Below are 16,538 nucleotides of genomic sequence, written 5' to 3'. Positions count from 1 at the left end.
AGTCCACCCCCGTGATTCACCGACAACAACTGGCCGAGTTCCCGGCGGCGTGGTTCTAACCACGTTTTGCCCGTCAGGAACGGTCGGTGGTCAGTCCGCAGCCGCCCTGGTGGGGTGCGGGGGGATTTTTCACTGGGGCGGCCTCAGTGACGGCCAGGCTAACGATCGGGGGCCACCGATCCGCAGGAAGACGTGATCTCGGAAGGGCCTATATTGTCGGGGCTGCTCCACGTTGCGAGTCCGCCATGTCGCGCGGGCGGCCGCGGCCCCTGCTGTGCGCATGTGCGGACTCCCAACCGGACGTGCAGGGCCCCAAATCGGCAGGCAGAGCTGCGGGGAGTACTCCGGGGCCCTGCTACCCCCTTTCAAGTAGGAGAAGTCCAGAGTGAAACAACCGCGTTTTGACGCTGGAGTGGGGGCCTAGGCACATTATTGGAGAATCCTGCCCCTTGGATTCCAAGATTTTTTTTTACTGAACCTTTTTTATAAATTTAGAGAACCCTATTATTATTTTTTCCAATTAAGGGGCAATTTAGCGTGGCCAATCCACCTAACCTGCACATCTTTGGGTTGTGGGAGTCAAACCCACGCAAACATGGGGATTTACTGAACTCTTTATGAAGTGCACAACCATTGTTATTTCTAGATAATTAAGCACATTCTATCCCACACTATCCCCGTAACCCTTTACGTTATTGTTCATGACAGTACAGCAGCTGCAAAACCGATATAGTGGTTTTTTTTAAAACTGTACTTGCGAATATCAGAATGCAAATTACAAGAGGCTGGACCAATTCAGTGACAAAACGAAGGCAAAGCATTCCCTCCATTTGAATCCATCTTCGTGCCTCCTTTGTGAAGAAGTGGATATTTGTATCTGTTCACATTCAGAACTTAAATTGAGCAACAAAAGAATACTGATTCCACAGTCCACGCTACACACTCGGGTTCACAACCGGTTTTAAATTGCGATTTATGCATCATTCTGAAGTGAGGCAGCCATGCTCAATGGATTAATATGCTTCGCAAGACATACTGAGAACATGATGAGGCACCTTCATGAATCGCAATGCACAACTGAGATGGCTAGTGATCGCCAGATCAATGTGCTCCTGCCACCTTCGCTCAATATTCTAAATATTACTTCCATGTCATTCAATGCAAAATGTACATCTGACTAAAAGTTTCCACCCCAAAAAAACATTCATTTCTTTTATCCTCTTGTTCTAAGGCAGCACTCAGAAAATCTTTTAGCTCTGCTGACAATGTCAATCAGTACTTACAGGGCAAGGAGAATGAAGAAACACAGTCACTTTCTCATCTTCAAGCATTAGCTGTAAGAAAAGCCTCCTGATAAAGCCAGAAATATTTCCAGATGTTGGAACATTTGGTCGCTGAGGTGTCGATTGGAATAATTCACACAGAACCTGAAAATATTTAAATTGAAAAATTAAGTTCTCTTGTTATTTATTGCTTAATGGGAATCGGACAATGCTCCACACCGTATTTAAACCCATCTCAGCAAAATACTAAAATCGAGTTATTTCTAACTTTTTATTAACTAAGCTGTACAAATGCCCAAATTAACCTTTTTTTAAATTTGATTTGATTGGAACTTTAGTGGTTATCATGATAGAACTTTGAACCATTGAGGGTGGTTGTAGAGCCCATAAAACTGAAATGAATATCAGACAGGAGAAATTACCACTGCAGCTACTTAAATGGCTCAGTGAATGTATCTGGGAAGTAGCTGCCTCATACAAATCAGGATGATCCAAATTTCAATTTCTTGCCTGTGTTGAGGGGAGTTTATGAAATGAAATGAAGTGAAAATCGCTTATTGTCACAAGTAGGCTTCAAATTAAGTTACTGTGAAAAGCCCCTAGTCACCACATTCCGGCGCCTGTTCGGGGAGGCTGTTACTATTTCAGAAGGGAAAGAGTGGAAGTTCAAAAAATAGCCTCAGTAGCCCTAGACGATAGAGAAGTGAAACAAGCTCATAGCTCATTGCTATTCAATGACACTTGCTAGTTGTGCTTATTCAGTGTTTTAGTGTGAGTTGAGGTTGGAAATTTGAAAGTAGACATTTGGGGAGCACTGAAAGGTTGCTGGCAATTATAGAACCAGCAAGTGATCATGGGGAGGGAGGTGAAGTGTAATAACTGATGGAGAATAAAGTCATCTCTGCAAAGCTTCCCTAGTAGTTAATCAAGTAAGTGAACCATAGAAGTTGGGTATTTCACTTAGATGGGCAATTCTGAAAACATCATGCTGCTCTGTAATTTTACACATGCTCTCCTGAAGATGCTGCCAGTAACACTCACTGAAAAATACATACACCAAGTAAACGGAGGATGGAGCTTATATAGAACCATCCCATTGAATAAACTATTAAAATTTCTAAAGATGGAAGCATGATTAAAGTAGCCGAGATACCAGAACTCATCACAAACATGAGTTAACAGTTCCAAGATAGGAAAAACAAAAAAAATCTTTCCCAGGGAAAAAAATATGAACACAGATTAACAAGTATAATTCTGATTATTTTTCTTAATACTTTTTCAATGAAGTGGATAAAAACATAGTTGCAAAAAAAAAAAAAAAAAAAAGTTTGCTTCCAAACCCATGTAGGTCATATTCAATCTATGTGGTCAGCTACACACTGGATAAAGGCACTCCACAATCAGAAATGCTAAAATTACCTGAGCCATTAATTTTTGATTGTTTGGATGACAAGAAATGCACTGCAAGAAGAATGCCACTGTGGAATTTTCAATTGCTGTTCTCTGTTGAGTGGTCAGTCCTACTCCTGCAGGTGAAGAGGCAGACGGAAGATATCTTGATCCAATATATTGGGACCCATTGTGATGGTGGTGTCCAGAGCTGCTGCTACTGGAATGGCACAGCAGGAACAAGAGAGCAGTCCACAAGGGGTTTACTTCTGGTCCCCCTAGCCAGTCCTTCATGGTGTGGCTGCTGCCTACTTCAGTTAGAAACCGCAGAACAGGAGCCACCAGATCTGCCGTGAGGGGAACCTTACTGATCACATTTTGCTGGGAATGATGCCGCTTGTTTCGGTCTGTGGCAACCTCTGCATAAGGCACTGCACAATCCAAACTGGAAATATGATTGAAGCAGAACCTGATTAAGCTCTTCACAAGCATTGACGGTAGACTTGACTCCAGAAGCTGTTTGATAGCTTCTGGAGATTGGGTTGCTGCTGCTAGAGTTACAAGGTGTGATTCATTTAGTGCAATGGGTGCTTGTGCATTTTTGGAGTCATCCGTTAAACCAGAATCCAAATCCTCTTTCTTGCTGTCATCTGTCATGGAAAGTCTGTGCTGCATTTGTAGAGAAGGCAGAGTGATGCCCATCCAACCCATTAGCAAAGAAAAGTAACTTGGATGAATGTGACACATGGAACATAGCAAACTGTCGACAGATTTCTTCAGAACCATGTTGCAAGGAAGTGACATGGACCAGTTGTACAGTAATCTGAAAAGATAAAATTTACAATTACCTTATAGTACAAGTTTGAAATTGCTCTGGTGATATAAATGTGGTTGTAGCAGCAAAACATAAAGGTGCAGATTTACAATCAGAACAACTATATTGGACAGCACGGTGGCACAGTGGTTACTCTAAATTGGATACACTAAATTTATATTTTAAAAAAGAACTACTGTATTTAAAGACACATTCGCCCATGTTTATTGTATATTGCAACAATGCACAGAAATACAAAAGGTGGCACAGTGGCTAGCACTGCTGCCTCACAGTTCCAGGGTCCCGTGTTCAATTCAGGCATTGGGTGTCTGTGTGGAGTTTGCACTTTCTCCCCGTGTCTGCGTGGGTTTCCTCCGGGAGCTCCGTGGGTTTCCTCCCCCAGTCCAAAGATGTGCAGGTTAGGTGGATTCGCCATGCTAAATTTCCCCTTAGTATCCAAAAGGTATGGTGGGTTTACGGGGATAGGCTGGAGGTGCGGGTGTAAGTAGGGTGCTCTTTCCAAGGGACAGTGTGGACTCGATGGGCCTAATGGTCTCCTTCTACACCGTAATTTCTAATTTCTATGTTCTATATAGCTACACAGTAAGATAGTGCTCAAGACTCAGTACAACACTTAAATCTCCATCTTAATTTGACAGTATTTCATCCATCGTCCCCATTCTAGGCAAACGCATCATTTCATGTGTCCTCTAATTGGTGAATGTGTCTGGAAGCAGATAAATAATAAAAGGGAAATGGAAACTTGCCCACTTTGGGAAGAGGAATAAGCGAGCAGATTATTTAAATAGCAAATACGATGGTTCAGAATGATCCGAGTGCCCTCATACATAAATCATAAAAAGTTAGCATGCAAGCACAGCATATTGGTTTTTATTGCAAGGGGGATGGAGCAAAAAAGTAGGGTAATTTTGTTTCAGGTGGACAGAGCACTGGTGAGACCACACCGAGAGTTTTGGTCTCCTTATTTAAGGAGGGATACACACTTTCAGTAGAGGTAGTTCAGAAGTTTGCTAGTTTGATTCCGGAGTCAAAGGGGTTATCGTGATGAGGAAAGATTGAGCAGGTTTGGCCTATATTGATTGAAGTTAAGAAGAATCAAAGATGCTCTTACTGAAACATACAAGATTCTGAGGAAACTTGACAGGATTGATGCGAAGAAGATGTTTCTGCTCATGTTGCAATCTAGAGGGCAGCACGGTTGCGTATTGCTGCATCACGGCGCTGATGACCCGGGTTCAATTCCGGCCCCAGGTCACTGCCCGTGTGGAGTTTGCACATTCCCCCCATGTCTGCGTGGGACTCAGCCCCACAACCCAAAAAGGTGTGCAGGGTAGGTGAATTGGCCACGCTAAATCGCCCCTTAATTGGACAGAAAGAATTGGGTACTCCAAATTTATTTTTTAAAACATTGCAATTTGAACTCCTAGGCATAGTTAAAGATATGATTTTATATAATGCTTTTAACGCTCACCAGACATCTCAAAGCATTTTACAGTGTGACCAAGAACTTTGAACTAGAGTAGCTAATATTAATAATCTTTAATAATCTTTATTGTCACAAGTAGGCTTACATTAACACTGCAATGAAATTACTGTGAAAAGCCCCTTGTCGCCACATTCCGGCGCCTGGTCGGGTACAGAGGGAGAATTCAGAACGTCCAAATTACCTGACATCACGTCTTTCGGGACTTGTGGGAGGAAACAGGAGCACCCGGAGGAAACCCACGCAGACAGAGCGAGAACATGCAGACTCCACACAGATAGTGACCCAAGCCGGGAACCGAACCTGGGACCCTGGAGCTGTGAAACAACAGTGCTAACCACTATGCTACCATGCCGCTGTTGTAAGGTAAGAGAAATCATCAGCTAATTTGCACTCTGCAATCTCCCACAAACAGCAGCACGATAATGAAAAGATAATCTGTTTCTTTTGATGTTGATTGAACCAGAAACTTGGTGCTTCACAGGCCAATGTGCTACCAACTCAGTTATGGCTGACACTGAGGTTTCAGGCAAGGGGCAGAGAGGAGAATTTCTTCGGAGTGTCATTAAACTTTGGATTAAGGGTTATGGGCAGCAGGCAGGAAAGTGGAACTGAGGCCATCAACAAATCGACTACGGTCCTACTAAATGACAGAGCAAGCTCAAAGGGCCAGATGGCCCACTCCTGCTCAATCTTTTTCTATGTTCATATAAGGAAACTGGAAATCAGAATTTGGGAGTGGTGTTGATGTCAAAGCAAGCCACTTTCATAGGACGTCTCCCCACAAGTCCTCTCATCATTCTTTCAGTCGTGAAAGCTTGAGATCATTAGTACGATATTGGACCTACAATTCCTCGCTGATGGAGAACTTTCTGACATTGACCTTGCTGTTGGGACAGAGGTCCGTCATGGTTACAGGGAGAAAAGGGCAAAATTTGCCTAGGCACAACCTTAACCGGAAAATGATATAGAAGAAGAAAAATATTGCCACACTTTGCAGATTACAAATTTGATGACTTTCCAAATATTCTTCTTTAAAAACTGATTTTACACCCATTTTATCCATCACCACATCACACCCTCTTGGTGACAGATTAACAGGATTTTCAAGGTTTAAAATTCCTAAAGTTCCCGATTTTAAATTATTTTCAATTAACCTAGAAATCCTGGGCGGTATGGTGGCAGTGGTTAGCACTGCTGCCTCATGGCACTGAGGACCCGAGTTCGATCCCAGCCCCGGGGTCACTGTCCATGTGGAGTTTGCACATTCTTCCAGTGTCTGCGTGGTTAGCATGGCCAATTCACCTGCCCTGCACATCTTTTTGGTCATGGGGGTGACCCAGGGTAGGTGAATTGGCCTTCCTAAATTACCGCTTAATTGGAAAAAAAAAAAAAGAATTGGGTACTCTAGATTTAAAAAAAATTAACCTCTAAATCCAGTTAGAATAATACACGTGAACAGAAATCACTCAAAGGCTGGAAGAAACAATGAAAGGTGATCTTAAAAAAGTTAAATACTTCGGAAGTACTCTACTTACTCAAAAAGTTCTCTGTTTAGCAAGCCTGGAAGATCATACTCGACTGGTAACTCATAACTATGCCATAGGACAGCAGCTACACAATGCAAATGAGAAGGTGATGGCATAAGGAGACCATACTCGCGAGTTACATTCTCCGAATTTACAGTGGCCACATGACCACTTCTCTTTACTGCAGCCACTCCTGCAGAGTCATAAACCCACTTCAGCAAAGCCTGAATCCTGAAACAGAAAAAAAATTGTGCGCTAGCTCAGTGATCTTAAAAATGAAATGTCAATATATGCTTCTTCCTTCAAAGCTGGAAACTAAAAACATAACAATTTCCACCATCAAAAAGTTACCCACATAGGAAATCCACATCATTCTCCTCATTGTTCAGTTGATAAAAACAGTATTAATTGTTGGGATTCAGATGAAGTTCCAACCTGATGCCAACCATTATAATTAGGACACTATTGTTATCAAAGCTATTGGACTAGGATGGGGAAGGACACAAACAGGCATGTTGCTCAGGTCATTACAATCCTTGTGCATGGAATTTGGAGAGCATAGTTGATCTTGCGACGATTGCCCACATTTTCTTTTAGCATCTCGAAGCATTCCTGCTCCTCCCCCCAGTTAACTGTTTGAGTTTTTTGTTAAAAATTCTGCCAGTAAAATTAGACATGGTATGCAAAACTCCAGCCTGTTGTACGCCAGGTGACCTGTGATTTGCATCAAGAAATAGCCTCCCACTTATGGTAGGTGTGTGTTCTAGCCACCCAGGGGAAGGCCCCTTGGTGATGTCAGTGGTTGAAACTCAGGGGTAAATTGGGTGCCAGAACATTCAGTCCAAGTTAGAAACTACCCTGCGGTGCTTTCCAGTATTGTATTTCCAAAACAATATTTCATAATTTCATATATCATAGATTATCATAGAATTTACAGTGCAGAATTAGGCCATTCGGCCCATCGAGTCTGCACCTGCTCTTGGAAAGAGCACCTTACCCAAGGTCAACACCTCCACCCTATCCCCATAACCCAGTAACCCCACCCAACACTAAGGGCAATTTTGGACATGAAGGGCAATTTATCATGGCCAATCCACCTAACCTGCACATCTTTGGACTGAGGGAGGAAACCGGAGCACCCGGAGGAAACCCATGCACACACGGGGAGGATGTGCAGACTCCGCACAGAGTGACCCAAGCCGGAATCGAACCTGGGACCCTGGAGCTGTGAAGCAATTGTGCTATCCACAATGCTACCGTGTTGCCCAAAATTAAATGAAAATCGCTTATTGTCACAAGTAGGCTTCAAATGAAGTTACTGTGAAAAACCCCTCGTCGCCACTTTCCGGCGCCTGTTCGGGGAGGCTGGTATGGGAATTGAACCGTGCTGCTGGCCTGCCTTGGTCTGCTTTCAAAGCCAGCAATTTAGCCCTGTGCTAAAACAGCCCCATGCTGTACTGACTTTATCAGAAAATAATTTTGCTGACTTAATAGTGAGCACTGAGTCCGACAGGACGTTATGCAGATAGCAATCGTATATTATCTACAATTCAAAATGTCAGCAACGCAAGATTGGTCACAAAGTTATTTTACAAAGAAGCATGATAAAATCTCACCTGGGAAAGCTGCTGTGGAATGTTTACATAGCAGTAAAGTGATAATAAAAAGACACATCTACTGCAGGGCCATTTTGGTGAGACAAATTATCCGTAACACATTTTGCCTGTTGTAAAATTTATCTATAGAAAATCATAGCAAATCTTACCCATACAACACTGATACATTACCTGTCTTTAGTACCAGGATCCTGAGTTGTTCCAAGTTGATACAGGATATCGATTGTTGAATCAGAAGATAGGCCATTCAGTCGTCCAAAAAGCAAAGGGCTGTTTAAATCTAGACAAACAAAAAGTTGTCAGAATGATCAAAGTTAGCTTCGGGAGGGTTAGCCGGTCTGTGGTTTGGCAGTAGGGCCATTAAGAAGGAAGAGAGAAGCAAAGAAAACGCTAACTTCTGTGTCTCAACGCAGGAGGTCATCTGACTAAACGCCTGCTTTGCATTCGTAGAACCATAGAATTCCTACAGTGCAGAAGGTGGCCATTCGGCCCATCAAGTCTGCACAGACCCTCCGAAAGAGCAACTTAGCTAGGTCCACTCCTCCCACCATATCCCCGTAACCTCACCTAAGCTGCACAACGTTTGAACACTAAGGGGCAATTTAGCATGGCCAGTCCACCTAACCTGCACATCTTTAGACTGTGGGAGGAAACCGGAGAACCCAAAAGGAAACCTTCACAGACACAGGGAGGAAGTGAAAATTCTACAGTCAGTCACCCAAGGCCAGGATTGAACCCCAGTCCCTGGCGCTATGAGGCAGCTGTGCTAACCATTGTGCCACATTCAATGGTGACCATTCTAAATTTCTCATTAAAACTAAATTCAGGAATAAAAGCAATTTTACTCATCAAGTCCATCTTTCCACCTCACTAACGGACCATAAGATGTGGAAGCAGAATGAGGCCATTGGGCCTGCCAGGGCCAAATTGATCATGGCCGATATGTTTCTCATCCACATCATCCTACCTTCTCCCCAGGACCCCTGTTCTCCTTATTAATCAAGAACCTATCGATCTCGGTCTGAAAAACACCCTGATTTGGCCTCCACTGCCTTCCGTGGCAATGAGTTCCACAGATTCACCACGCTCTGGCTGAAGAAATTCCTCCTCATCTCAGTTTTAAAGGATCGTCTTTTCAGTCTGGGGCTGTGCCCTCGGGTTCTAGTCTCCCCTACTAGTGGAAACATCCTCTCCACATCAACTCTATCTAGGGCTCACAGTATTCTGTAAATTTCAATGAAATCTCTCCCCGCTCATCCTTCTAAATTCCATCGAGTATAGACCCAGAGTCCTCAATAACTCGTATGACAAACTTTAATTCCTGGGATCATTCTTGTGAACCTCCTCTGGACCCCCTCCAAGGCCAGGTGTCAAAGTCAATTCCAGATTGTTTCTTACAGCTGTTAAATTCATGAAGCGGACAATTGGCTGCTAATTGTTGCTGGCATGGTGAAAAGAAGTTGCCCATCCCCTCAGTTGTAAACTATGGTGTCATCTTCACTCATTTCACATATTATAACTGGATTAGTGAAGGAGCTCAATTAACCCTGCTTCCCACTTCAGTTTAAATAGCCTAGATTAAAATATTTCTTACCTGTTGGGTCAGTGCCGGAAGCAGCACAATTCCTTAGGAGAATGTCTATCAGTTTTAGGCCGATCTTGGTCGACTGCAACCCAATCTTTACCAACACAGCTTCAATATTCGGTGAATGCATCCCGCAATAGGGTGACATCAGCAGCGCTGCACAGGTCTGCAGCAGGTTAGCAGTAGGAGCTGCTGCACTGGCCATCATAGCCTCAAGTTCACTTATGTGGGTCAAGCAATGGTGAAGCAGTCGCATCCAACCAATACTGAAAACAGAGGTAAATCATAGAATCATACAGAACAGAAGAAGGCTGTTCATCCCATTGTAACTGTTTCAAATTCAGTCCAAATACTTCAAAGTAGGATCTGGACTAAATAAAAGGTTATTTCCCACCTGGAGCAGTTTTCTGTGCTCTACTCCAACAGCCATTTACTCCTTGCATGAATCGATTCCCAGGAATGGCAATAAATCAAATAAGAGGGCAGATTTAGAGTCTAAGCTGACCACACAACTGTGGATGAGTCTCACAGTTGAAGCTGATTCTGTTCTTACCTGATGTTCACATGTCTGCAGAGGTTAGCACACTATTGGGCAGAGACTCGAGATAAAAACTCCAGTCCATTTTTCCCTCCTGAAGCTAATTGTAGCATCTCCACTACTAATTGACTGAGATCAACTACCTAAGCATGGAATAAGGATTAAACCCAGAGCTTTCCTAGTTGACATGTGTCTGCCACTGACTTCCAAAACCAGCCATGACTTCTGTTGATCCAGCATCTATCAATGTGTTCGCATATAACTTAGGAAAATCAACATATTTTTGGTAAAGTTTTAAACTCAATACTTAACCTGGACGGCACCGTGGCACTGGTTAGTTCTGCTGCCTCCCAGCGCAAGGGACCTGGGTTCAATTCCGACCTCGGGTGACTGTGTGGAGTTTGCACATTCTCCCCGTGTAGGAGAGAGTTTCCTCCCATAGTCCAAAAATATGCAGATTAAGAGGATTGGCTATGCTAAATTAGTTAGATGGAATTACAATGCTAGGGTGGGGGATTGGGCCTAGGTAGGGTGCTCTTTTGAAGGGTCGGTGCAGACTCAGTGGGCCGAATGGCCTCCTTCTGCACTGTCAGAATTCTATGTTAACATTTTGATACCTTCATTATGGAAAGATTATATTCCAAACATGCAAAATAATAGAATCAATGTATATTCTAAAAGCAGGCATTGGCAGATTTCACCCAAGACTTTCGATCATAGAATCAAAGACCACCCTACCTAGGCCCAATCCCCCGCCCTATTCCTGCAACCCTATCCTAAGGGGCAATTTAGCATGGTCAATCCGCCTAACCTGTACATCTTTGGACTATGGGAGGAAACTGGAGCATCCAGGGGAAACCCACGCAGACACAGGGAAAATGTGCAATCTCCACACAGTCACCCGGGTTGGATACAAACTCGGGTCTCTGGTGCTGTGAGGCAACAGTGCGAACCACTATGCCACCGTGCCGTCCTATTATTATTCAACCTATTATGATTTCCACAATTTCTGCATATTTCTGAGTAACTTTGTTGGGAGTCAGGCATTGTTATGAATATAAGACTTTATAAAATGTTTATGAATATAAGACTTTATAAATGGTTATCTTTAAAACTACCTCCTTTAGTTTAAGGAAAGGAATGGGGAATTTAAATTGTACTAAAATTTGCCAAGAAACATGCCCATGTGATTTGGTTGTCATGGAGTAAAGACCCCAGGCCAAGATCGATCGTGCCAATTTTCACATCTTGACAGACAAGAGATGCAGCTGTGATAAGCAGAGGGAAAAGATTATTATTGTGTTAACCCCAAGCAGAAGGCTAGTTGGAAATGGCTCTCTATTCGAAGAGACCGAACGTGTGTAGAATGAATAACCAAGGATTCCCCAAATGACTGAGTGAAGCGACTTTTATATATACCACCTCTGACCATTTTTTGTATGCCCGAGCACCCACATTCCCATATCCCTTTCCAATCTTCTGCATCCAGTCCTGGGAAAAATGCTCCCCAGTATCACTGTGAACATAAAATAATTCCTTCTGGACATTTATTGAGCTTTGTTCAGGTATTTATTATTGGCATCATAGCTCCAGCATCTCACCTAGTTTTAGAAACCTGATCTTCAGAGGGCAGGAAAGGATTATTCACAGTTGCAGATGAGGTGCTGCCAAAAGCTGTTAGGCCCAGTAGTTTGATCTGCGATAGGCCCAGTGTGCTGGCGTCTCGTGGGCGGTGTAGACGAAGGCAGACAGCTGATGCTACCTCAGCTTTGACCAGCTGTATTTTAATGTAGGTGAGTCCACTGGTAATAATTGGAGTAGAAAGGGGCAACATGTTCACTCCATCTGCACTGATCTCAACTGATACCGAAGAAGGACATGCTGCAAGAAAGAAAATGGGATAAATATAACATTCAAACGGTTGACCTGTCGCATAACCTGAAAGATTACTTTTTTTTTTAATGTGAACTCAGTTATTTGCTTGCAGTTAGGCTGATTAGCATCAAAATATCCCACGTCACCAGGTATTCTCTAGTAAGAAATTATTAAAGGATCGGGGTTTTGCAATTCCTAGTCCAGTAACGCAAATTCCTTTTATTTCTTTATTCAATCATGGCTTGTGAACATCACTGGCAAGGACAGCATTTATTGACCATCCCTAATTGCCCCCAAGGTGGTGATGGTGGGCCCCCGCCTTGAACTTCCACAGTCCAACCAGCGTAGAACAGTGGTGTTAGAAAGGGAGCCCCAGGTTTTTGACCCAGAAACATTGAAGGAATGGGATATAGTTTAAAGTTAGTATCATGGAACTTGCAATGTGTCTGCTGCCTTTGTCCTTCTAAATTGTAGAGATTGCAGCTTTGGAAAGTGCTGCCAAAGGAGGCTTTGCAAATTGGTGTTGTGTGTCCTGAAGCTGGTATACACTACTGCCACTGTGCATCGGTGGTGAAGGGAGTCAATGTTTACAGTGGTGTCTCTCAAGTGGGTTGCTTTGTCCTGGATGACGTCATGATTTTTATTGGAACTGTATTCATCCAGGCAAGTGGAGAGTATTCCAACACACTCCTAACTTGTACCTTGCAGACAGTTTCGGGGAGTCACAAGGAGAGTTTCTGCCTGTAGAATTCCCAGCCTCCAGCCTGCTCTTCATAGAATTTACAGTGCAGGAGGCCATTCGGCCCATCGAGTCTGCACCAACCCTTGGAAAGAGCACCCCATACCTCCACCCTATACCCGTAACCCAGTAACCCCACATAACTTTTTGGAAAATAAGGGCAATTTATCATGGCCAATCCACCTAACCTGCACGTCTTTGGATTGTGGGAGGAAACCGGGGCACCCAGAGGAAACCCACGTAGACACGGGGAGAACATGCAGACTCCGCACAGACAGTGACCCAAACCGGGAATCGAACCCAGGGCTCTGGAGCTGTGAAGGAACTGTGCTAATCACTGTGCTATGTAATTGATAGTATGGAAAGATGTGTCATTTGAAACATGGAAGTTTGGCAATATCTGGTCTGAGAGAAACATGATAGGATACAGGGAAAGATCCCACAAAGGGTTAACAACAACTGCCAGGGAAGGATTGTAAAATGCAGATATCCTTGGTCAAGCAGGCTTAGCAAACAAGACAAACAGGATTTTGAATGAAGCCAAAAACAATGGCTCACACCTTCATTGAAAGTAACTAACTTAGGAAGGATCTAGAAAAGAATGGATGAGGCTCTAGGTGTGAAAATTTGCTAATACCAGGTTTATCAGTCTACAAGAAACATAATTCAAAGCCAAAATCAAAGTCAAAATTGAGCGAGGACACAATTGGAAAATAAAACTATAGAAATGACAGGAATAAAAAGTAACACCTATTGAAATCAAAGCATTTTGAACATCACAAAGGAAACAATGTAATCAGATCTATGAGATGAAGTCCTGTCAAAATGTATACTTAGTTGGATTAAAAGGTTTAGATCAAAAGGTATTTTTTACAATCAAAGAAAATAAGAGTTACTTTACAATAACATCAAAAAACTTAATTGTTAGAAAGCAAATATAAACCTCGAGACCAGGGCAGGAACTATCAGATTCAGAACCAGAACGACAACCAGAGCTCAGAGGGAGAGAGAGAGAAGCAGAGAAGGAACAAGCAGCTAGACTCAGATTACAATCAGCTCGGCCATGGGAAATAGACAGGGCATAGCAGCCGAGCTAAAATAGCTGATACATCTAAAGAAGACCAGACTTTAAAGAAGATAGATTGCCAAGTTGGGCCTGAAGGTCCCTTCAACCAACCAGAAGGATCCAGAAGCAACATCTTTTTACTTTTCTGTAAAGACAGTGATTGCATCTTTTAAAAAAAAAAAAAAGAGGGAAAAAAATATAATAATAAAATAACTTAAAAGTTTTAACCTGAAACAGTGGTTATTCCAAAGTCTACTTTACTTACTGAGCAATGCGGGACCCAGGATCGATGCTACTAAGTGGTAAGTAGATGAAATCTTCGGTGAAGGTATGGGTTATACCGGGGAATAACTTGAAAACATAGTTTGACCTTAATAGCACCCACTGAAGCTTGCATCGGAGTCGGGGAGTGAGAATCCCTGATAACCATTTAGAATGTCGGCCCTTTTTGGTATAGGGGGACTTCTAAGGATAGTGGTGATTTTTCAAAAACAGCTACCGTGCTTTTGTTGACACTGTATTTATATTTACAGTGCAGATGCGGCCATTCGGCCCCTCAAGTCCGCAACGGCTCTTGAAAAGAGCATCGAACTTAAGTCCATGCCACCACCCAACATAACCTTTTGGACACTAAGGTGCAATTTAGCTTGGCCAATCCACCTAACCTGCACATCTTTGGACTGTGGGAGGAAACCGGAACACCCAGAGGGAACCCACACAGACATGGGGAGAAAGTGCAAACTCCACACAGACAGTCACCTGAGGCTGGAATTGAACCCAGGACCCTGGAGCGGTGAGGCAGCAGTACTAACCACCGTGCCACCCTGGCTGGTTCTGTTGGGTTTCTGATCAATAGTAATCTGCACGACACCTGTCAGTGATAAGTAACACTGGTACCACAGCCTAGCCTGAGCTTGAATCTTATCCAGGTCTTGCTACATACAGTCACAGAATTTACAGTGCAGAAGGAGGCCATTGGGCCCATTGAGTCTGCACAAACCCTTCAAAAGAGCACCCCGTCCAAGCCCACACCTTCACCCTATCCCCGTAACCCCACCTCACCTTTTTGGACACCAAGAGGCAATTTAGCATGGCTAATCCACCTGACCCGCACATCTTTGAACTGTGGGAGGAAACCGGAGCACCCGGAGGAAACCCACGCAAGACACGGGAGAACGTGCAGACTCCACACAGACAGTGACCCAAGCCGGGAATCGAACCTGGGACCCTGGAGCGGTGAAGCAACTATGCTAACCACTGTGCTACCGTGCCACCTCAGCAGTCATAGACTGCTTCAGTTTCTGAGGAGTTGTGAATGGTGTTTGACACTCTGCAATATCACCGACCTTATGATGAAGGGAAGGTCACTGGGGCAGCAGCTGGTTGATTGGGCAGAGGACACCACCTGTATCACTTCTTTAATGTGAGAAAATAACTATTTTTTGTTACTCATCTTTATGGCCTTTTTGAGCAGAGCCCAAATCACGCTACTAATTTCTACTGCAATAGTTAGCTACAGATCTTAGGTCTGTAAAGCCATGTTCCATGGTTTAGCATATATGTCCACTCCTGTAGGCGAACTCCATCTTCCCTACGAACCATAGGATACCTTTAATAACCAGCTACTTAAAAGATACCTTTGAGCTAAGAACCGCACAGTAGACAGGTGTCCTTCAGTGCACTGGATTCCGATGTTTGGCAATCCACCATGCACTGCTCTTGCAAGAAAAATGGTACTAACCATTTAGCCTTGCCCTCCAAGGACAGAACACCTTGGACAGCAACCGATAAATTAAGTGTTTACTTTAATCACCACAAAACGTCAATGTTGAATAGACTTACTAGCTAGTGATGCAAGGTGAGGTTGAATGTGAATCTCCTTTAGCAGCACCGCAGCTGGCAGATGAATAGTGAGGTCACACCATGCTTCTTCTGGTAAGAAAATATATGACCAGGCTGCAGATCTAGCTCTGCGATGCGGTGGGGTGGCCTGAAGAAGTACTTCGGCTGGCTGAGCTGTTGGGCTACTAGAATTTATTGTACCTGCAAAGAGAACAAAGATAAATTCATCAAAAAAGACAGATTTTCTTTGCATAGGTAACTGAAAAGCTTCTTCACATTTCACTGCAGTCCATTGAAACATGTAAAAACATCATTGTTTCAAAGACTGGCAACAATATTGGATACCTGCATGGCACAGTCCTCCAGTTTGTTCGTGCAAACAAAGTTAAAATAAAAAATTATACAATGGATTAAATTGCATTTAATCAGAGAATTGGTGAAACACAAGCTGGGCATCACATACCCAAAGGAGCGAAGTTATGAAGTCCTTCTGCATTATCTGGCTCAGAGGCTAATACTCTAGCCTTCATGTTTCCGTCAATTGTCTTACCAGGCCCACAATCAAGAAACTTCATTATGGTAGATACCATACTCCGTGCTGTATTAACAATTGCTCGTGTGCTTGTTACCATGTTATTGCAGATAAGCTGGACGCCCCCTAAAAAAAAAGCAAAATATTGAATTCTCCAGATTCCATTCAGCAAAGTAATGCCATACGAAAAAGTAATAATGAATTGCTTAATATGTTAACATTATAT

General features: G+C 43.3%; 1 protein-coding gene across 5 annotated transcripts in view; it reads right to left on the bottom strand.

The window, feature by feature from the left end:
• Positions 1–16,538, bottom strand: part of birc6 (baculoviral IAP repeat containing 6) — a 371,663-nt gene that overhangs the window by 151,585 nt on the left and 203,540 nt on the right. For all 5 annotated transcript variants that reach the window (XM_072512201.1, XM_072512210.1, XM_072512218.1 and 2 more), the window contains 8 exons: positions 16,244–16,438; positions 15,781–15,981; positions 11,860–12,139; positions 9,730–9,986; positions 8,307–8,415; positions 6,529–6,750; positions 2,703–3,495; positions 1,284–1,427 (listed from right to left, as the gene is read on the bottom strand). In XM_072512201.1, coding sequence (XP_072368302.1) covers positions 1,284–1,427; positions 2,703–3,495; positions 6,529–6,750; positions 8,307–8,415; positions 9,730–9,986; positions 11,860–12,139; positions 15,781–15,981; positions 16,244–16,438 — 2,201 coding nt within the window. The remainder of the gene's footprint in view (positions 1–1,283; positions 1,428–2,702; positions 3,496–6,528; positions 6,751–8,306; positions 8,416–9,729; positions 9,987–11,859; positions 12,140–15,780; positions 15,982–16,243; positions 16,439–16,538) is intronic.

Source organism: Scyliorhinus torazame, chromosome 1 (assembly GCF_047496885.1).
Source record: "Scyliorhinus torazame isolate Kashiwa2021f chromosome 1, sScyTor2.1, whole genome shotgun sequence".
Lineage (NCBI taxonomy): Eukaryota > Metazoa > Chordata > Chondrichthyes > Carcharhiniformes > Scyliorhinidae > Scyliorhinus > Scyliorhinus torazame.
Note: the sequence above shows the minus strand (reverse complement) of the source record. Positions and strands in the feature narration are given on the sequence as shown.